At 39.7% G+C, this 22,897-nt stretch overlaps 1 protein-coding gene across 1 annotated transcript in view; it reads left to right on the forward strand.

Moving 5' to 3' along the window:
• LOC124711549 (collagen alpha-1(I) chain-like) overlaps window positions 1-13,467 on the forward strand; it is a 125,898-nt gene extending 112,431 nt beyond the window's left edge. Inside the window, exon 9 of the mRNA XM_047241685.1 lies at window positions 13,145-13,467. Within this exon, the coding sequence (XP_047097641.1) occupies window positions 13,145-13,467 (323 nt within the window). The remainder of the gene's footprint in view (window positions 1-13,144) is intronic.
• The last annotated feature ends 9,430 nt before the right edge of the window (window positions 13,468-22,897 follow it).

Raw genomic sequence — 22,897 nt, forward strand, 5'->3', positions numbered from 1 at the left:
GTAAGTTGTATATAATTTTTAAACAATGCTTTTAACATTAACTGGAAAACATTATTATAAAATTTGTTGCACTCATCAGATGGGTTTGACGTCAGACAGTATCGTGATTCTGTTGCTGTCTCTTTAATAGCACTCCATTAGTATTCTCGGAGAAATAACGCTTTCTTATACTAGATGTGATATGTTATCTTTTTTTAGAACAATAATTATGTGACATATTATCTGACAGATAAATTTTACACTTATCAGATGAGTAGAAACTTCAGTAACAGATACCGAAAACACACATTAGATCTACTATTTTCTACCACTTTAAACCGAGCATCATACAGCAAATAATTCAGAACAAGCTACCCTGATTCTACATGTATCATCCAAATGGCAGCTAATGAACACTTTGGAAGAGACAGAATTTTATTTACATACTCACAACTACCCACTAAAAATACTATAGAGCAAATCTACTGAAATCACAAAAAATATCGAAAACTTTACTGAAATTATCGATCAAGAAAAGGATAGACACACAAAATCTTACCAATCAACCAGGGAATAGAAATGGACTTTATATCCACAAGTTTTGTGATTCTGTCACTATCTCCCTGTTTTAATTACTCTCAACTGGTATTCTTCGACTAGTAACGGTTTGTTATACAAAAAGTGACTTGTTCTCTGATATAATTTTCAGATTTTGTTCCTTTTCTTTAGAGTAATAAGTATTTGAGATTATTTGATTTACCAGCCATTTTGATAGCTACAATCAGTTTTGTTTATAATCCTCTAATTTCGATCATCTTTGCTAGGGGTATCGTTCACGATCTTCTGTAATCTCTGGTTGTTTCGTAATATTTTTTGTGTCTATCCAATCCTTGATCGATAAATTCAACAAAGTTTTCCTTATATTTTTTGTGTTTTCAATAAATTTGCTGATTAAGTATTTTTAGTGTGTATGTAAGTAAATTTTCACCTCTTCCAAAATTTTCGTTAGTTGTCCTTTGGATGTTACGTGTAGAATGTGGATAGCTTATTGTAAATTATCTGCTGTGTGTTGCTGTGTTTTTTGTGGTAGAAAAAAGTAGATCTAATTACTTTTTCGGCACCTAATACTGAAGTTTCTACCCATTTAATATATCTTGGGTTTATGTGCAAGATAAGGTGTCACATAATCATTGTTCTAAAGGAAAGATAACAAACCATATGTAATATAACCAAGCATAATTTCTCCAAGAATACTAATGGATTACAATTAAAGAGAAAGCAACACAATCACAATAATGCATGACGTCAGACCCATCTGACGTGTGAAACAAATTTTATAATAATAATTTCTAATTAACATTTATCCATAATTTTAGAAGTATTCTACCAAAATTATATATCATTTACTTGCAGAAAACCTCACGATGGCTATTTGCCGCAATATGTCTACAGTAAAGAATAAAACGATCTGACTTGGCAGCGTTTTTGAATCGTAATTACAAAAAGTCCTTAAGCAGCGGGCCCAAAAGACTATTAATAAAAATGCTTTTCACTTTATTTTTGTCTTCTTGAAAATTTTATTATTATATGAACATGGGCCATATCTGTGACTAAGTAGAAGGCTTTTTACTTGCCGTATGGATTTTGCTTCTTTTATTTTTCCATATTTTCCTTTGGCTGCAATATATTTTTTACATGTTACGTGCATGACATATGTACTTTAAAATAAATGTTTTTTTTTTTTTTTTTTTGTTATTTAAGGCAGTTAATTTGATTTGTGAACCAGTATACAATATCACATTTTTCTTCTACTTAGCTTCCTGATCAGAACCAACCATGCACTTCAGTATCATAGTTTCCGTTAATATTGCAGTGCGTATTTTCATATATGTACCGATACCACATACGACTGAACTAATAGTATCGCACGCCTCTTTTAATAAAATAGTTCACGAGTTCATAGCTGCAGTATTTGTATTCAAGAAAATCTCACCTACAACAGTACTACAACTGCATTCGAAAACCAGTGATCATTCCACGCTTGGCAATAAATTCTCTGTCATTGACTTGCACTCAGTATACCGGTATCTCTTCTGCAGAGTTCAAGACGGCGGTGTTGGAAGTTACATATCTGCTATATTTTCTGTACCGTACATGAGAAGGTATGCTTGTAGTTCAGTCACAGTTCCCAACAAAAGGAGGAGGCTACTATTGTTACGTACATCGGAATGCTTTCCTGTGATGTCAAATCTGTTACAGCTGATTGTTTGGTTAGAAACTTTGAATTTATCACGACGGTATTTGTATTCTGAAGTTCCATTTGTATTCTGCATCTACGTTTATATTTATACTTCTCAAACAAATGTTTCGTAGTGTAGAGAAAGATTATCACACATACTCTAGTGCAATCATTTTTCCCCTTACTGTTTAATTCGTAGACAGCACACGGGAAGAGAGATTGTCGGTAACAACGCTATTCTACCACATTTTGTCTAAATTTTCTCTCACTATCATTAACCAAAGTACAGGATGCAAATAGTAGTATGTTTTCCGTGGATAGTTTTTCTTGTATACCTACACTGCCGTCGGACATTTACTTCTAGATAAAGTCGAGGCTGATTCCAGCGAGTGACTACTAATCGTATAGTCAAACAATATTAGTCTCTTCATCTATTTATGATTATTTAATTCATTTTTGTTGAGGGTCAGCTCACAGGTTTCATCATCGAACGCTGATCAGCTGCCAGGTCCTTCATGCACGTCGTTCTGTCTGGAAGCGAGACGGAAACTACTTCCACTTACTTTTAACGCACCAGTAATATGTTATATTTGTTACTAAGCCTTCTGTAGAGGTATGTCACGGGAACGTATTTCGTTTACAAGACGACGATGCGAGAGCTATGTCTTCCAGGAAGTCCAGGATCACGTCATGGCATATTTTCTGCCCCTTAGCTCTAGTGAAGAACTGAGCAGACTAATTTTATTTTATTTTGTTTATTGATTTACTTAACCCGGCAAGATTAGGGCCGTCAGGCCCTCTCTTACATCTAACCAGGCATTCTACTTATTTTGCTTTCATATGTTTTAGTAGCTATGGTAAACTACATCTAGTAAACTAATGTAGTGTTCTACCCTTTAAGTCACTTCGATAATGAGACTAGTTCTAGTGAGGATTTGTGATGCTATCGGTCTCGATGATATAATCTACGTTAATTACCTCTGTCATTTACAGGTGTAGCCAACTCCCAATCAGACTAACTTAAATAAAGCCTTGAGTGTAGCATAAGCCGTCAGCAGAAATTAAGGAATTGGGGGAACAAGTTGCAGAGTGTAAAGAATATATTGTAATTACTTCTTTTTCTATAATATTACATCTTTTGCAAACACAGTGAAATTTATTGTATTTATTCACAATAGGACTCATTAATTGGCGTTTTATGTAGGTTAAATGCAACCATTACCTGCATGAATTTGATATGATTTAAAACATTTTAAGGACTATAAGACTTTACGGACTGTAAGACTCACCTTAATTTTTAAGTAAATTTAAAAAAATTACATTTTTATAATTTTTATTATTGTATTGTAAAACCAGACTAAAAAAATTCGTAGTTTATAAAACCTAGATGATCTTTAAAAGCTCTGATAACCGTCATCTGAACTTTCTTCTTTTTCATTTTCTTCCTTTTTTCTTCTTCCTTTTCATCGTCATCGTTGTCCTCTTCATATATAAGAGCGTTATTTATGCCACACTTTTTGAAAGATTTAACAATAACGTCTTCTCTCACTCTAGACTACGACTGTTTAATCCACTGACACACTTGTTTGATTGTACGTCCTCTAGCACACAAACTTTAAATGGTTTATTTATCGAGACGTCAAGGGGTTGCAACTACGAAGACCTCTCAGAATATCAACATCCCGTATTTCCATGCCTCAGTTTCCCTTTCACAGAATTTTCCAAGCGACTACTAAACTGATCTAGCACAAGAAGAGAACTATTATTCTACAAAGCACCATTCATTCTCTGCCACACACTGTTAATCCATAATTTCATACCATCCAACCGCTTTCATGTACGTGAACAACAACTGGCGATATTTCAGAAGGTTTTGGCACTGTTTTTCAATTGAAAACGATCGCTGGATAAAGTTTAGTACCATCAGCACAACATGAAAGAACGACAGTACAGTGCATTCTTTTGGGTCCACTTGTTTTCATAGTTGCAGTTTTACCTCCTATCAGGCCAACAGTTCTATTACTTGTCCCATCAAATGTCAGAGGAGTTTCGTCCATATTCGCTATTTGGCTTAGTTTCGCGTTGGTTTTCTTCCGATGTTGAATAATAAATGGATGGAAAGATAATATTTTCTCTTCGCACTTTCGTAGTATTTTCTGAGATATTTTGGTTTTGATTCGCATGCTAAGTCCATGACGTTACATAAACCTGTAGCACCGACCAACTCCACATTTAAAGACAGTTACATTTCACTGCAGAGCTAGCTTACGAGCATGTATGTAAGTAATTTTTTGTATTAGTTCCAATGCCATTTTGACAATGCACACGAATCCATTACAATTGCTTATATTCTAGTTTTGGCCATTCTGCATTCAGTCCTTTATTTGCACATTTAATCTTCCTCACTTTTTTCAGTTCCTTTCTACTAGCCCGCCAATGGTGAATGACTTTTTCTGTTGGCGGAGGGCCGAAATGCCACTCAGTTGCTCCGTTTCCATGTTCTTCTGCATATGCTATTACTTTCAGTTTACAGTCCACGTCATAGGAATACCTTTTATTTTTTCCATTACGAAACTAGCTACTAACAAAAATATTGTATTGTTACCAATAACTCAAATCACTTTCAGTTCAAGTTCACTGGCACCGTCGGCTGCAATGACGCATCATGGGCTAGACAGTGTTCTTAGTTTGTGACGGTGGGGTGGGTGGGAGACAGTATTAGCAAGCTTGTGAATCCCCGCAACTCATGTTCGTGGCATCGATGCACTGCCGCTGCCAGCTGAATCTAATGTTGCCGTGTAGAGATAGGTTTCCCGCGGCATCGTCTTATAGACAATAAAATACGGTATAGTACCATTAACTAGTTTTGGAGTCCCTGCAGGCTTTTCATCAGATGGAAGTATTACGGAAACGTTACAGGTATTCTCAGATTACGTGCAACTAGACGCTAGCGTCGCTGTGATAGCACTGTCTCTTGGTATTAAATTAATTCCGATAACGTGCTGTTCTTTTCAGCAAATGTCTGTTTACTTTGAAACCAACTGCAGCTAAATACTGTGTGTGTGTGTAACATATGAACTATCGGAATTAACATGTCATGTATAACAGGGGGCAGAGCAATCTCCCCTATACTAGCGCCAGGCAACACTTGGGGATGTTCACGTAATGCCTACATGTGATGATGCACTGGCTCGAAGACTAGTTAATGGTACAGTAAATCGTATCAAATTCATAAATCGAATGGTTGTATATCATACCAACATAAAGTGCCAAATGAAATCACAATCGCAGTTCGTCAACCGCTACGAATTTAAGGAACTTACTAATACCTTAACTTTGTACAGCAACGTAACTAATGCGTTTCAGTTGGACATGCAGATTTAAAAACAATAAAATTCCATTATATTATTGAGAATATTCGTGAAAGATTTTAAACTGTGTATTAGACTACAAATCGACTTATAACGTCGCTTTTCAAGCTCAACCCTTTCACGAGGTTCGCTATCCAGGCACATCTCATAGTCCGCCCTCACAGCTTAACTTCCGCCAGTATATCTATTCAACTTACCAGATTTTACAAATACCCTCTTGCATTCGCTACTGCTCGACCATTACTGGATGCCGTAATCAAATATCCTAGCCACATACTAGGGGCTCTATAGAATGAAAAGTGCGATGTAATCTGGTAACCTCAAAGTAACACTCTTATTGTTACTTATCAAAGATTTTGAAACACATGGGACGCGTCAGTACATCTCATAATCAGGCAGCGAACTGCGTTTTGAGATTTTTTTGCTCTAGTCATGACTTTCCACCTGCACCAGGTGCGTAACAGAAATGATTCTGATTAATCATAACTACTCATATTCACGAGTAAAGTCTTAAATCACGTTACGGGAGAAGTTAGAGTATCTAGCACTTGAGTGCAACTAGTACGAATACATACCAAAACTTCTGTAGCAAAAATCTCGTTTCCTCATGACAGTATGCAATAATTCCACCTGGGCAGGTCATTGCTTTATACGGCCGAGCTTGGGAATTGAATCGCACAAATGGAATTACATGTTACTAGCTATCGTTGCTCTCACGTAAGTGATAAATAGAATTGATTGGCTGTAATACTATAGCCGACTCGTTCAGTAATTTTCTTAATAAATATTTACAAACGGTCAGTCATAATTCGGTATGCGGACCCAGCGGATGACTTATGTGTGTTATTTTCAGAGTGTATAAAAATGAAGCATACTTATAAATTTATGCAACAGTTGGCATCAGGGTTACTATTCAGAACCAACTGAAGTTTTCTGAATATTTACAGGGAGGAATCCTATTTGACTGGAGCTCACCAGTGATCGGTTTACTTCTTGTTGAGTTGAGCCTTATGGCCGTGGTGGGTGAGAAGTGTGGCACTGTACTCTGTCCATACATATACCATTTAAACCGATGTACTGATAATATGCGTAGCAGCTACGGCTCTAGGCAGCCAGAGGTGTTATTGACGTAGCTTGGAACTGACCGAAAACTGTTCTCTTTGGGAGGACTGCGTAATAATTCTTTATCTGGTGATACCTTTTCTGAGCCTCGGGATTCTCATGAACTCGTTGCCGTGAAGGGTGCATGTTTTATGGCTCATGCAACTACAGTGCCAGCTTCATTATATCTCGTCTTTAGAGCCTCACAAACACCTGATGGTGAGTTTAAATTGATCGGAATTAGTAGAGTGCGAGAGAAATTGGTAGCTGACAAATTTTTTGTTTTTTGTTTGTTTCTTTGTTTTGCACATAATTAGGTGTAAGTACAATATGTATATTTTATATTATTACAAAATAAAAGTTGCATGTTACAAGTAATAAAATTATTTGATAGCGTAACTTCTGCGCTTTTATATAACCAAAGCAATTACTTTTGATGAAAATGCAATTTACATGCTCAAACATAAATCTATATATTCACTGTTGTTGTTTTGTACTCAGTACAACATTCTTCCTTCTGATCAAAGACAACAGTTTCTTGTTATTGATGATATGTGAAGAACTGTTTATAAATAACGGAAAAATGTTTTATATAATGTCGACGAAGTAGTGGAGCGATGTTTGATATGTTTTTGTTTTGTGGTGTTTTTTATAATTGTAACTTCTTTTGAGAGAATTGCTTTTTCTAGCTCATTTTGAAAACTCTATATTTTTTTTACATCAACATTTCTCTGTTTCATGTTACAAATAAACAATTTTCGAATAAAATCTGAATTAAATACCGACAATTCCCATTTTGCCATAAATAGTTTATTTTTAAATAAGAGACAGGAAGGCAACTATGTTAAACAAAAATGATCTCTAGGTTACCTGGACCTTTGTTTATCCTCACTCAGGTTCTAGACGGTTCAAAGCTACCGGTTTTTATGGAAACTTACACCCATGCTCATAAATTAAGGATAATGCTGATACATGGTGAAACAACCCTCTGGTGGGCGGTTTGCGGGTTTAAATCACCTCGGCGTATGATCATGAGGTGCATTTTACCTGCGGTCGTCGCACGGTGGCCCTGGCAGCAGTCCACATACGCAGAGGTGTGTTGGTGCATGACAGAGTACGGTGCAGCTAGTAAGTGTGCAGACGTTTTCAGACGTTCTAATGGTGACTGTGTGCCGAAAATGGCTCAAAGAACACATATTGATGACGACAAAGTGTGATCTCAAGATTATGGCAACGATTCCAGCAGACAGGAAACGTGTCCAGGCGCTGCAGTACGGGACGTCCAGAATGTACAACAGCATAAGAAGACCGATATCCCACCATCAGTGCCCGCAGACGGCCACGGAGTACTGCAGGTAGCCTTGCTCGGGACCTTATCGCAGCCACTGGGACAGTTTTCTCCAGACACATGTCTACAGACGAATGAACATACATGGTTTATTCACCCGGAGACCTGCTTGGTGCATTCCACTGACCCCTGGTCACAGGAGAGCCCGTAAAGCCTAGTGTCTAGAACATAGTACGTGGTCATTGGAACAGTGGTCCCAGATTATGTTTACGGACGAGTTCAGGTATAGACTGAACAGTGATTCTCGCCAGCGTGAACCAGGACCAAGAAACCAACCTCTTAATGTCCTCGAAAGCGACCTGTATGGAGGTCGTGGTTTGATGGTGTGGGGTGGGATTATGATTGGTGCACGTACACCTCTACATGTCTTTGACAGAGGAACTGTAATAGGCCAGGTCATTTTGCGCCAGTAAGTCCGCCTTTTGAGGAGTGCAGTGGGTCCCACCTACCTCCTGATGGATGATAATGCATGGCCGCACCGAGCTGCCATCGTGGAGGAGTGCCTTGAAACAGAAAATATCAGGCGAATGGAGTGGCTTGCCTGTTCTCCAGACCTAACCCCATTGCGCACGTCTGGGATGCTCTGGGTCGACGTATCACTGCACGTCTTCAAATCCCTAGGGCACTTGTGCAAGAATGGGAGGCTATATCCCAGGAGCTGCTCGACCACCTGATGCAGAGTATGCCAACACGTTGTGCGGCCTGTGTACGTGTGCATGGCGATCGTATTCCATATTGATGTCGGGGTACACGCGCAGGAAACAGTGGAGTTTTGTAGCACAAGTGTTTCGGGACGGTTTTCTCAACTTATCACCAATACCGTGGACTTACAGATCTGTGTCGCTTGTGTTCCCTATATGCCTATGCTATTAGCGCCAGTTTTGTGATGTGCCATGTTGTGTGGCACCACATTCTGCAAATAACCTTAATTTATGAGCATGAGTGTAGTAAGATATTGATACCATACATAAAGAAAGCGATCGTTATGAGGTAGTTCTCAACACGTCTGCAACACACCCAACACATAGGTAATGCGGACACGCCATTTAACTGAACAAACCGACTAGGAAAACTACCATAATCTAACTTTACTTACGATACTCTACGGTGCCCTAGGTAGTTTTATGTCTCTAGTTAGAGGGTGCCATATACTAAATCTTGAACGGCGCTCATCCTCTGTAGTTTAGGTTGCTTCTGTAGGGGCAATTTTAGGTACTTTCCCGGCTCTTTAGACCACAAGTGTCCCATACGAAATAGTTTGTCCAGACGTCTCCTTCAACACTACGGTACATTGTAAACAGTTAGCGTTTACACACTTTATAAAATACACTTTGTGCCCATCCCTGAATTACACGTTTGGGTGCATGGCATGGGTTAGGGCTAGAAAATCCCTTCTGTAGAAATCGAGCCAAAATCTGTTAACTCCGTTAATTTTAAACTCACTATAGACGTTAGTGAGATTCCCAAGACAAAACATTGTGAATCTGCGAGAGACGTCTGTAGCGCAATGCAGGAGCTAAGCCTAAGGGCCATTAAACATAGAACCCTTCAGGGTACTGAGGCTATAAGAATCCAGAGACTCGCCCCTTGGCACCCTGTACGTCATATATTAAAATGACTGTTTGTGGAGCGGTAGAACCGCATCGTAGCTTGCAGAGGTCTCTTGGTTCGTATCCAAGAGCTCTTCTGCTCCCCCCCCTCCCCCTTCACCATTTCGGCTCCAAAATTGCGTACCGTGTGTCATAGGTTAAAATACAAGGGACGTTCAATAAGTAACGCAACACTTTTTTTCCCTCACTGAATTTCAGTTGAAAAGGTGCGAAATTTATTGTGGGACATCATGAAATATTTCCACTTCAGCCCCTATAGTTTCATGAGGTTCCGATAGGTGGAGGCGCTATACGTAGCCTTCAGAAGTGCGTCCGTGACGTAGCTGCGTTCGAAGCAGAGGGACGTTATTGAGTTTGTTTTGGCGGAAAACCAGAACATCGCAGATATTCTTAGGCGGTTGTAGAATGTCTACGGAGAGCTGGCAGTGAATACAAACACAACGAGTTGTCACTCAGGCATTTGTCATCATCACAACAAGGTCGCGCAAACCTGTCCCATCTCCTGCGTGCCGGCAACATCACACAGCTGTAACTGCTGCAGTGTTGGAACGTGCGGACACTCTCAATCGAGGTGATAGACGGATCATAATCAAACACCTCACAGCTCTGTGTTGGTGGCGCTGACACTCTCGTCTAGCAGTTGGGGTACTCGAAGGTGTGCGTCCACTGGGTTTCTCGCCGCCTAACAGAAGATCGTAAAGTGCGACGAAGGAGCAACTGTGCAGAACTACTTGAGCCTTGCGAGGGAGGTTACTGATGCAGCAAGATATTGCCCCCGCGTGAAACAGTAGAGTGGTACCGTGCAGGCATACAGTACCTGCCACTAAGGTGTCGTACGGCCGTCACATTGAATGTAGTGTAACGTCCCACCCGTCACTTATCTGGTTTTGGCGTGTGTTCTCCCCAGCTAATTGACTAACAGATCAACAGAGAGTGCAAAACTGCCGCAATATCGGATAGCGCAAAGAAAGTAATAAGGCCATGTGACTCCTGATTGAACTGCAGTGGCAGTGTTAACATTAATTGGTTCAGAATTGATCCTTTTTAAAGCAAAACGAGGATAATGGAATGGGATAATGGAATGTAGTCAAATTAAATCGGGTGATGCTGAGGGGATTAGATTAGGAAATGAGACACTTAAAGTAGTAAAGGAGTTTTGCTATTTAGGGAGTAAAATAACTGATGATGGTCGAAGTAAAGAGGATATAAAATGTAGACTGGCAATGGGAAGGAAATCGTTTCTGAAGAAGAGAAATTTGTTAACATCGAGTATAGATTTAAGTGTCAGGAAGTCGTTTCTGAAAGTATTTGTATGGAGTGTAGCCATGTATGGAAGTGAAACATGGACGATAACCAGTTTGGACAAGAAGAGAATAGAAGCTTTCGAAATGTGGTGCTACAGAAGAATGCTGAAGATAAGGTGGGTAGATCATGTAACTAATGAGGAGGTATTGAATAGGATTGGGGAGAAGAGAAATTTGTGGCACAACTTGACTAGAAGAAGGGATCGGTTGGTAGGACATGTATTGAGGCATAAAGGGATCACAAATTTAGCATTGGAGGGCAGCGTGGAGGGTAAAAATCGTAGAGGGAGACCAAGAGATCAATAAACTAAGCAGATTCAGAAGGATGCAGTAGGTACTGGGAGATGAAGAAGCTTGCACAGGATAGAGTAGCATGGAGAGCTGCATCAAACCAGTCTTAGGACTGAAGACCACAACAACAACAACAATTAAAAACGGGTGCACATTGATGTTATATTCAGCTATTGAACGCCAGATGCAAATGTTGAACATAAAGTTAATTAAGAAAGTAACCTCGGATTTCAACTACTTGACTGAAAACAGATGCAGTCGATTAGCACACATTTAGTTTAACTCCCGACCTTCAATCATCACATTACATGACTAACCTATCAGGCAGTGGTAATAAAATGCGTTTACGTGGAGTAAAGTGCGATAAATAAAAATTAATTCCTACCCACTGACCCAGCTGTAATGCGAAGTGCGCGAAGAATTCCCCAATACACGGCCCATGAAACCCTCATGGAAACTTTGCCGAATTGATCCAACAAATTAATCAGTGGCCTAATTCAAGCCGGAGTGGATGCAATATCACCGAATACAGCGTGGCGGGGCGGCATCGTTGTGACGACGTCGGCCGGCCTCTTGGTGCTGCAAGGCTGCGCTCGTCTATTCACTCCTAGCTATGTTGCTCAGTACGTAACTGAACCAAAACTTTCTACCTCCAAGGTCAATCGTTCCATTTGCTAAGTCCTAAACTGCAAAGATGCTCACTCCTCCTCAGGCAAGCTGAGTAAAGAACGCCACGTCCGCATTCTAGGCAAGCTGGGAACGGAAGAGCACTACGGAGACTTCTCCCAGTCTGCACTTCTCTTCGGTTTCCCCTCCAGGAAAATCACTTACGCCAATTTCAGCGCAAGTCGCGTTAATTATGCGTCGCTTACCAGCGCCGACCAATGCCTGCTCTGGGAAATGAACAAATTCCCACAAAATTTCGCTTCCTCTCAACTTCTGCTATTTGGCTCCTCCCAGGCCACCCATCAAGGTTAGCGTCTGCACAAAATACCAATTTTTCCGGAATTCTGATTCCCGGGAGAGTACTTCAAATTTCTCAGTCCTACGATCCCATCGGAGACTGGCGTATTTCATTTCTGTCTCTCTTCACCTGATTTACTTCAGATTCTGCGGACCGTGAATTTAGCGTGAAGTTGCCATAGTCACGAACACGCATATTTTGACCTCTGTTGACCGCTCCACCGTAGCTCTGCGCGGCTTTCTCGCATGTTTCGCTGTAAACGGGTCGACAGACATTTATCAACAGGCGTACAAGTTCTCCGTGTGCTTCTCGGTACGCCAGCATGGGGTCAGCCACCCATTCATTCTCACTCATCTTAAGGCAGCTGGAGGCCGCGCCCCGTTACCGCCTTCTCAGAGCTTGAGCCGCCCTAAGCTGCCTATTGTCGCTTCCCTTCGCCGCTCCCCAGCCGGCCACAGTCAACTCTGAATACTTCAATTGGATAAACTAGCCTTCAGTAAATCGACGCGTTTCCACAAAGTTTTCATGTCGTGTGAATTACTTTAAAACCATCGCCCGACAACACCCGACATTAATTATTCCAATACGTCCGTACTGTACCCTCTACAAGATGCATTGTGCCTTGTCAGTCATTTTTGTTCAGCCCTACTGTTCACTCAACGTGACCTAGGTGATATTTAATGGCTTCATGTAAGGGGCATAGTTCTTGCCATCTTAAAGTAGATTACGTTGAAAAATATGGTTTTGTAGTCAAAACACTGGGGAATAATATGGTGTACGGTGTATCGGAATCGCGAATAAAACCAACCTGCTTGCAGGACAAAAACTTCTTGCGTTGGTCATTGAACGCTCCTCATAAAAAGTAGAGATTTGGTACTCGGTAGAGCACTGTTCCATTTCCGAATCAAATTGCGGGCTCGACGCCTCTGGTGAGCAGGTTTCGGGGGCGGTGGATCGACGCCCGGCGTGAGCGGAGGCAGCCGCATCCCGTACAAAGACTGCTGCACGACAGCGCGCACCGCCTCGTCGCCGGCCTCGTCTTCGGCGGCGCGGTCGCTGCCCGCCTCCAGCTCCAGCTCCAGGGGCGGTGACAGGGAGGGCGCCTTCTCCGGGTTCCCGCCGGGCGTGGCAGTTCGCGCCCACGTCCAGTCGCTGGACATCCTGCCCTTCGGACACCGCCTGCCCCCGCCGGGGCTCGCTCTGGAGACCCTGGGCCGGCGGCGCGCCGTTCAGGACCTGCTGGACTTCGGCAGGGGCTGACGTGACGTCACCTGGGACCACGCACGGGCCGGGCGCAGCGGCTGCCGGCAGCACGCCTCACCCCACTCGCTGCGGCCACACACTTTCACCTCGAGTGCCTTCTCTCTGCTCTCAACATTTACTGTTGCCATACCAGTTTCGTTCTGAATTATTCTCTTACCCAACCTATAGACACTGTGCTGTTAATAAGAAGGCGAATCGCCCATTATCATGAGGGACACACAACTTTTTCTCTCAGCAAAAGTAAAAGTTACCTTCACTGCCTGCACAACATGAGTATTCCAATTGTTCATATTTTACTTACGATGTCATTTGCAGTTAATAACATTCTCAACACAGGCTACATAATTTGGAGGTTATAGGTATACGACGAAAAAACAACAGTATGAAAAAAAATTTTCTTTCTCATTAATATAATCTGTTGTCCGACTCTTCAAAGCAGAGATTGGTTTGTTGCTGCTCTCTTATGCAAGTGTCTTCCTTTCTGCATAGCTACATCAATTGATACTTCCGTGAGTCTGTTAACTGTATTCCGTCCATAAGTAAATTAACTATTTCTTGATACCTCAGGATGTACCCATTCAGTCCACCGCCTTTTATAATCAATGTGTGCCATAAAGCTCTATCTTCCCCGATTAGACTCAGCATCCATTCATTAGTTATTCTGTCCATCTCTTTAATTATTCGATCTTCTTAGTTACGCCTAAGGACTCCACTTACCTGTTAATAGTTTCACAGACAATTTCATAATCGCATAGTGGTAGGAGATATCAAATCCGAACGCTTAATTCCTTACGTTTTAGTGATTATTGATTTGAGGCACACAGAAGATGCGAACATTATGTTAACATTCACTATACTGCACAGATACTGTAACTTATTTCACACTGCATCTTTGCATCAAACGAGTAATGAAAGATTAAGGAAACACCGTCGTCCATCGCGAGACTGTATGTCTTAGCAACGCCGTATTAGCAGCTGAAATGAAAACGCTGTGCACAAACATGACAGTCATACTATCCGTTGTTGACAATCAGATAACTTTCCTTATTACTTCAACACCTTATCAGTCGTTAAATAGACTAATAAATAATTGCATCCTAAGAATGTTTCCAGTGAGGATACAGGATCCACACATAATCTTCTACGATCTTCTATACCACCACATTCACAACCTTCCCTTATCATGTTGTATGCATGCTTTATTGTCTATGTTCCACTTCCGTATAAGGCAGCATTCGAGGCAAATCCTTTCTGAATATACTCTTAGTATCCGAGTTAGTAAATCGAGCTGAACATGCAATTCGCGCAACTCAAACACGCATGTTTTCATCCCAAGAAACAGAAATTTTTATCCACATTATCTTTATATGTTTCCAGTACTGACTTCATATTGTATTTACAATTTAATAAGCAGGAGATGATCAGAAGCATTCTTGGAAGTGGTCTGAATATTTTTAAATTTATCAAATGTCAGAAGAAAGCTGCCACTGTGATTTTTTATCGTTATAGGAGTAAAATCGCACGCATTTACGATTTGTGACCGGCTTAGTCATGTTCAGGCAATTTTCAGAATTTGTGGGAGTGTGACCACTCAACAGGCACTCAGGAAGTACATTGCGTAATATGACTTTCTAAGCTAAAGAAATGGCTCACCTACCCACCTTACAGCTGTATGCGCGTTACAGTTTCGTCTACATTGCCATCTTATTTTGCCGTTTGAACAGAACGCTACTGGTGCTGTGTGTCGAAAGACGGCCGAGAGAGTCGAAACTAATCTACATAATTGTAATTTAGTGCGGTATTACCTATTATTATTTAACAGTAACATTATCATTTACCTATGCGTTTTTGGCTTGATATCCCTTATGTTACTACGTGGAAAGTCTAAGAGAAACACATATGCGTTACTGTGAGAACCAGTAGGCTCTACTGACTCTGTGAGCTGACTTTCTAAAATAAATGATTTCTGTGATTGCCGTAAATCGTAGAAAGCTGTTATCTTAATGAGAATGAACACTGACAGCAGATATAATTTTAATTACGTTACTTTCGATGTCTCTTTCTCTCACAGATATCATCCAAAATTTTTGTTGTTTATATTTCCTTATCAATGCGAAATAACTCAGGTTTCATAGTTCTTGATTTTCCCACGCTCTACCTCCGTTTCTTCATCGTTATTTTCGGATATTCGTGACAGTTTCCGCTTTTTCTACAGCCAGTTGTTTCCTTAGACTTATTATGGGTTGGCTCTTGTATCAGCTTATTATCCTGTGTTATTCCAAGATCCTAGACTCGTAAAAAACACGTTGATGTAGAAAACCACAGCGATGCCAAGGTGAAGGAAGCTATTTATGTCACTGAAATTCCTATAAAAATAATTAATAGTAAACATAATTTATCCGAGCTATGACAATAATTATAATGGCACTACTTTTCCCGAGGTCCGAGTTCATCATTAGCAAACAATGTATCATGTTCTACTTTGCAGATTTTCATTAGAAGTGTAAAATCTTACTTTTTTAGTTTGCTTCATTGGCATATTTGATTATGACAACATTTAGTTTCATCGGTTGCTTGTACAAGAAGAAAACGAACAGAACAGTTAATTCATAAAGCATTCGTTCACGAGAGACGCCTTTCGTTATCTTGTTCTATTTTTAGTTCACAATTTTACGTCGTCCTCCATTTCCTTCCGTCTTGTGGTACCTTTTTAACCCTTCACACAGCACCATCTTTTCAATGTTTCATATCCTTTGTAGTACCTCATCCACATTCAGCTTTTCGTCTCTGTTGCTTCTCCACCGCCAAAGGTGCCTTAGCCGAGTCTCATTCATGTGTCTCTTCATGTCGTACGAAATATCTATAAGCTTCCTTCGCTTTGTCCTTCCTAATGCCTTCCCGTATCTTACCTCTTGGGTAAATTTCATATTTCTTCTACAGAACCACGTTTGAAATACTCTCAGTTTCTGCTTCTCCGATTTTTTGTGACATGCAATTACTGTGGAAATTTCCGAGGCTGTACATTTATGTCACTTCACAAATTCTTCACTTCATCTTCCATAACGCAGAGTGGCACTTTTATATTGTAATGTGTGTTTGTATACTACCCGACATATACGTTTATCGTTTCAAATATCAGCTCCTCATACAATTCTCTGGCACTCATTTAATATTTTTACATTATCTGTCCTTGGTGCCAGAACCAAATCGACTGAATAGAGGAAAAATATTTTATCTTCTATGTTTCTCAATTGTATCGTAGAAACGTTTCCTATTATTGCTAATTTTATTTGTATTTCGTCACCCACCTTTCTCTTAGTTTGAAACGGCCCTATGTTACTCCTTATCTTACGCCATTGTTTTCAGTACGAAAACATAAAAACTACAATACCCTCACTGTCGCTCAACTTAAAACACGTCATTGCCGGGTTTATTAACAGTTCAGTTGATCCAAAATGCCTCACTACATACGGCCTTCTTGACGCTGCATCTACTACGAATTTTCTAACGCTCCCGAATATTTCATAATTTTACGTCATATGTAACAGGCTGTTAAATTCAGCTTTCTTTGCCATGTATAAAATTTACTCTCCCCCTATTATTTTAACTATTAGCGTATCGAGTTCTATGTAAGAAACCACTTTACATAACCAAATAAATGTCGTTTTTCCCACAACGTTTCAATAGAATAACTTGTTGTTTTGTCTCACAATCACAAGGTCACCCATAAATCTTTATATTGTAACAGTTTCTTCTTGCACATGTGTAGGTTAGACTCATGGCTCACATGCTCCAAAATAATGAAAATTGAGATGCCCACGTATTCTCATATAGCTTTATACATAGAACATAATTCACGAAACAGTTATTCAAATTTAGCACAAGATCCTTGAGAACACCGGTGTTAAACTTCATGGTTAGTCTCAAAAGTCTCATGATCCGCGGGATCTGGTGAGTTTTGTCCCGTACCTCATCTTGACCAATCAGCGATTAGCTCACTAGGCGCCATTTTCTTGTGTAGTATTAAATATTAATGCCAGTGGAGTGTGTTTTCTGTTCTGTTCAGTTATTTTGGGGAATATAATTCAATACAGTGGTTGGAATAAAACTGACACATATCATGGAAGAAAACGTTTCACCCGTCGGAGAAAGAGGATGGCCAAGGAAACGTTCACAGCATCCAGAAATGTGGAAAAGTCAGGAAACCAAACGAATGATGTTAGAATATCCTGTATTCTTCATTGTTTTCAAATTAAACTGATTCTTGTTATTGGCTTGATTTTTTCCTCCACGTAAGACAGCATAGGACCCTTTCTTTGGAACTTAACAGTGAGGAATCGCAAATTCAATATTTTAAGTCCATTTTTGAAAAATAAACAGAACCTCACAGTGTGGTTTGTTCTATCATTATAGGTACAAACCATCACTGCTGCCCAAGTATCCGACATGTCAACACCGTGGAGGAGCAGTTAATTGCTATTCACTTTCTATGAACGACATGGGAAACTTTCATGATCTGCATATCGAGTAGCAGCACGATAGTTCCCGCGAAACAACATCATCCAAACAGCTCAGTACCAAAACTCACAAGATCCAAAATGGGGATTGTCAAAACTTACATGTTCCATAGCTCATTAACAAAACTCACATGATCCATAATATAACCTTAAATAATTGTAATTTCTCAATAAGCAAACATAATCTGAAATACACATAATGATTTACAGCCATTGTTCTTGTACATACTGATGTATGTACGACGCATATAAAACACGTTTTTAGTCATTTGTGAAAATTTATGTTTTTGGAGCATATGAGTTATGCTTCTAACCTACTCACATGTATAACTACTTTAAAACAAACTTTATCAGTATGTTGCGATTCCTGTTCTCATCCTGCTATTATGAATTGTAATAACTATAATTTTTCCAGATCAGATCAGGTGAATGCCGAACTGTATGCTTCATATTTCTGCAAGGCCAATTTCTTTCCCCACCTTTGAAGTAATACTGTGTTCAGTCCGTAATGTCGCCCATGCCGAAAATTCTTAGGTTTTTCTGAAGTTCTGTATTTTTCTGTCAGTTCATCGTTCCTTCTTAAGTACACTAGTGAAACTGTAAACATGACTTACTCAATTTTGTTTGTGCTCTTTTTGATGAGAAATGCCTGTTCATCTTTTGTCCCTTTAATGTCACCCATTGGTCTTGTAAATGTGGATACGTGACTGTATCTTTATCTTATTTTCTACAAAAATTAACGCAGTTGCTTTCACTAGACATTGCCAAAAGCTTTTTATAGACTTATGGTAGGTAATAACATCAATTTTCACTATCCATTCTATTGCCTACTGCCTTTAAACCACCTTTCCGCTCCCCGAAGAAACAAAATCCAAAGCTCTTTTGTTATCTGCCCCATGTCTCATAAAATAAGATCCATCTTCAGATAAGTCGCATGAGTTTCATTCTGATCTTTCAGTGGTTTTCAATTTAACACATGATTTACTAATTTCTGTAAAAGTGTAAAGGAAATGCTTTTCCTGGGAAAGCGATGTTACAGTTCTTGCTCTCACATCACTAACGACATTTTTTCTTTATACAGTTATTTGTGCGATTTCTATTTCCTTAATTAAGCTATGTAGTTTCAAGTACCTGCCAAATGTGAACTGCAGTATATTATACACATTATAATTTTCTTCAGTAGCAGAGGATTTCAGTTCTACACTCTCGGAAGCTTTTCTTTGGTTATTTTCTTTCAATCTATCAGGTCTTCCTACTTTGTTTGCATAAAGGATTGCCACTAGCATGTGAGAGATTACCTCACTACTTAGCATGTCTCCAAAGTTTTGCTTAATCTTCTTCGTACTCCCTCTATGAACCATGTTTTCTCAGTTTTATGACGTTAATCTTACCCGATCAGCTTTGTCTACCAGTAATGTCTATCGATTACTATTCTTTTGGTGACTACACATACAATGGTCGTCAACAAAAGATGCTTTCTGAAGTTTTCTCATCACGATGTGTGTCTGCTGACCACGATGACAGTGCAATGTGAAGTTCTTACCTGAACTCTAACACTTCTTTTTTAATGTGTCGGCGCTGTATTATTACACGCCTTTTATTGAATTATTTCCTATACATACAGTGTTTCTTCCTGTACTAAACATCTGTATTTCCTATGTTTCTTGCAGCTTCTTCTAAAATGGTTTTAACTGTTGTTGTTATGCTTGCCGCTCCCAGGCACTGAAAATTACAAATTTATATCACCATTCCTTGATCTGGCTAGAAAACAACTGCTGCTTTTTATCTGAACTTCATTTGATGCATCACCATCACCGGCCTGATTAATGCAAAAATATATCTCTGCTTGTCAGCTCAGACGTTAAGAAATTATACAGATTATGTTACAGACCAGCCAGTATTTACGAGACATAACGGAACGACAAAATTATAGAGTTCTGTCTACATAAATGTATTTGATATGCTGATGTTTAATCGATGTTGCATGGAAGTATCTTTCAAAGTGGATTTTCTTATTTTCCAGCATAAGTATTATTCCACAGATTTAATGGATTGCAGCTATTATCTTGTTTTAGATATTTCTACAATAACCTGCGTTCAAATCTTTCACCACCGCCTCAAAATAATGTTTCTTCCTGCCCATACCCGCCATTGCTTCACAAGCCATTTGTGGAGTCACAATCTTCGTCCCTGAACTACATTTCGTATCTTTCATTATAATTTTATTCACTCTGGTTTTCTTCATTACTTGCGTATGGAACTGTATGAATAGCACAATATTTTAATTCTTCTTACATAAAGCCATTGTGAGATGCTGCATCTAATTTAGTAAGGAGAAAACTGAATTACATTATTTCATTCACCTTATAACTGCAAATTTAACCGTGAGTTCGTTTCTTGCTAACATTTAAATTTTATTTTAAATTTTCCTTAACTTGGTACATCCACAAGTTATAAAACGTTTACGAACATTTAAATTTTATTTTCATTTTCCTTAATTTGATATGTCCATAGGTTATCATAACGTTCATAAAACACATGTTACTTATAACAGATTCAGTATCTTAATACTTTCTTCATTAATGAACTTTGAACACCTGCTTCTGTCGTTATTTACAAATAAGTAATATTTTAGACCCCATCATAATGACATACTATCATTTACTTAAAGTCATAACTTTGCATACTGTTATTGTTCATTTCATTTTAACTACTTTCATCTCCCTTCCCACTAACTTGCATTTAATTAGTTAGTATCTTGTGATATTCACTGTTCTTACCAACATGTTTTACAAACTTTTTAATTTATTCCTTTGTCACTGAAAAGGTGATGTGAAATTTCGTAGAGATTTGGATTTCTTACAAAGACTGAATAAATGAGAAGTAATAAGTGGACTGTCCAGTTGTTTACTATAACTAGTTCATAATCTGTGTACATATTTATGTGTTAATAGGAATAAGATTATCTTGCATCAATAAAGTGCACGCTACAAATTGTCTCTTTTTTCATTTTCTTCATGTACTGATCCCCTTGCAGAATAAATTTGGGTCTGTTGATTTTACTTGGAAGTAAGCAACTATGAGTATAAATATTTCAGTACTCTCTGAAGTTTGTTCCAACTAGTGGGAACAGTACCCTGAGCGGAAAAACATTCCGACAGTACTGCTCATGTCATTAGTGCCTTTACAAGAAAGCTAATGCAAACATAAACGTGTTCAACCGACAGTTCATAAATTTCAGTGTCTACTAATAATTAATTAATTGCAAAAGCAAAGTCTTTTAGGTTCTTAGCTAACTACGTATTTTTAAAAACATATTATCCAGACGCTATAATATGTGAAATATTGTTTATGTATCTATGTTTGCTTCAACGTGGTTCAGTGTTGGCTTCGATTGGTTGCAAGCTGTAGATTCACATGAAACCGCCTAATATTATGATCAAGATGTGGCGGATCTCACCACGAATCCTATACACCTGACTGAAATTTGTATTTCAGAGATACTGGGGACCTTTCTCCGGACAACCTTCCTCAAAATTGCAAATTACTGGTTTTCACTTGAATGCAAATATGTAGTTTTGTACAATACTTATTTTATCGAATATGATTTTTGAGAAAGGAAGAACACATTTTAATATTCCTTATTGGTGACGAAATGCATGATGCAAGGACACCCATAACGTAGCACAAGATATTCAGCATCTTTACAGATAAATGAGAGGAACGGCTGCTGCCGCGCGGGTTTAGCCGAGCGGTCTGCGGCGCTGCAGTCAAGGGGTCCCAGCGGAGGTTCGAGTCCTCCCTCCAGCGTGGGTCGTGTGTTTATCATTAGGATAATTTAGGTTTGAAATTGTGTAAGCTTAGGGACTGATGACCTTAGCAGTTAAGTCCCATAAGATTTCACAGAAATTTGAAGATTTTTTTGAGTAACGTCTGCGAGGTATCGTTAGAGTTTTCCTGTGTCTTGTCCATTATTTCATCGCGGCAACGACGGCCTAACAGCAACCGTTACTCGCTTCCGTTGCGAAAATGTGAGCCTGTAGCCACTCTTCTTTTTTTCAAACTCTTCAGTTCAGTTTTAATGACGCATAGTGGCACGTCCTCACACCAAACGTGAAAGAGTTGTTAGGATCCACGAATACTTATCTCTCCATACAAGAAAAGTCATCAGATCCTGAGCAAACAGAAACATCGACTCCAGGACCCACCACAAATGTAAGAAAGGAGGTCTGACACGTCATGTGAGAGACCTGCCTTCATCCTCCCTGGGCTCTTTAGGAGATAGCACACAGTTACAGACACCATAATCAATTACAGTACACGAATCACTCTATCAGATCATCTAGCAGTGACAGAAGTTAAACAGTCAACAGCGCCGCAGCACTCCAGAATTATATATTCCACAAATTGGCCTAGTTCAGAGTTTGGTTTGAGTCGAAGGAGTGTCCAGCCGAAGTGTGGCCTCAACACATCTCAGGGAGACATCTAATTAAAGAACTAAACTCAACTGAACTCTGTCGGAACAGGACATGAAGATCCAACGCTACCGACCGGTCGTCGTGTCATCCTCAGCCCACGGGCGTCACTGGATGCGGATACGGAGGGGCATGTGGTCAGCACACCGTTCTTCTGGCCGTATGTCAGTTTTCGTGACCGGAGATGCTACTTCCCGATCGAGTAACTCCTCAACTGTCCTCGTAAGGGCTGAGTGCACCCCGCTTGCTAACAGCGCTCGGCAGACCTGACGGTCACCCCAATTCTAGCCCAGACCAACAACGCTCAACTTCGGTGATACGTCGGAAACCGGTGTTACCACTGCGCCAAGGCCGTTAGGTTAGACATCTAAAAAATGTTCAAATGTGTGTGAAATCTTATGGGACTTAACTGCTAAGGTCATCAGTCCGTGAGCT

This window comes from Schistocerca piceifrons, chromosome 8, assembly GCF_021461385.2.
Source record: "Schistocerca piceifrons isolate TAMUIC-IGC-003096 chromosome 8, iqSchPice1.1, whole genome shotgun sequence".
In the NCBI taxonomy this organism is placed as follows: domain Eukaryota; kingdom Metazoa; phylum Arthropoda; class Insecta; order Orthoptera; family Acrididae; genus Schistocerca; species Schistocerca piceifrons.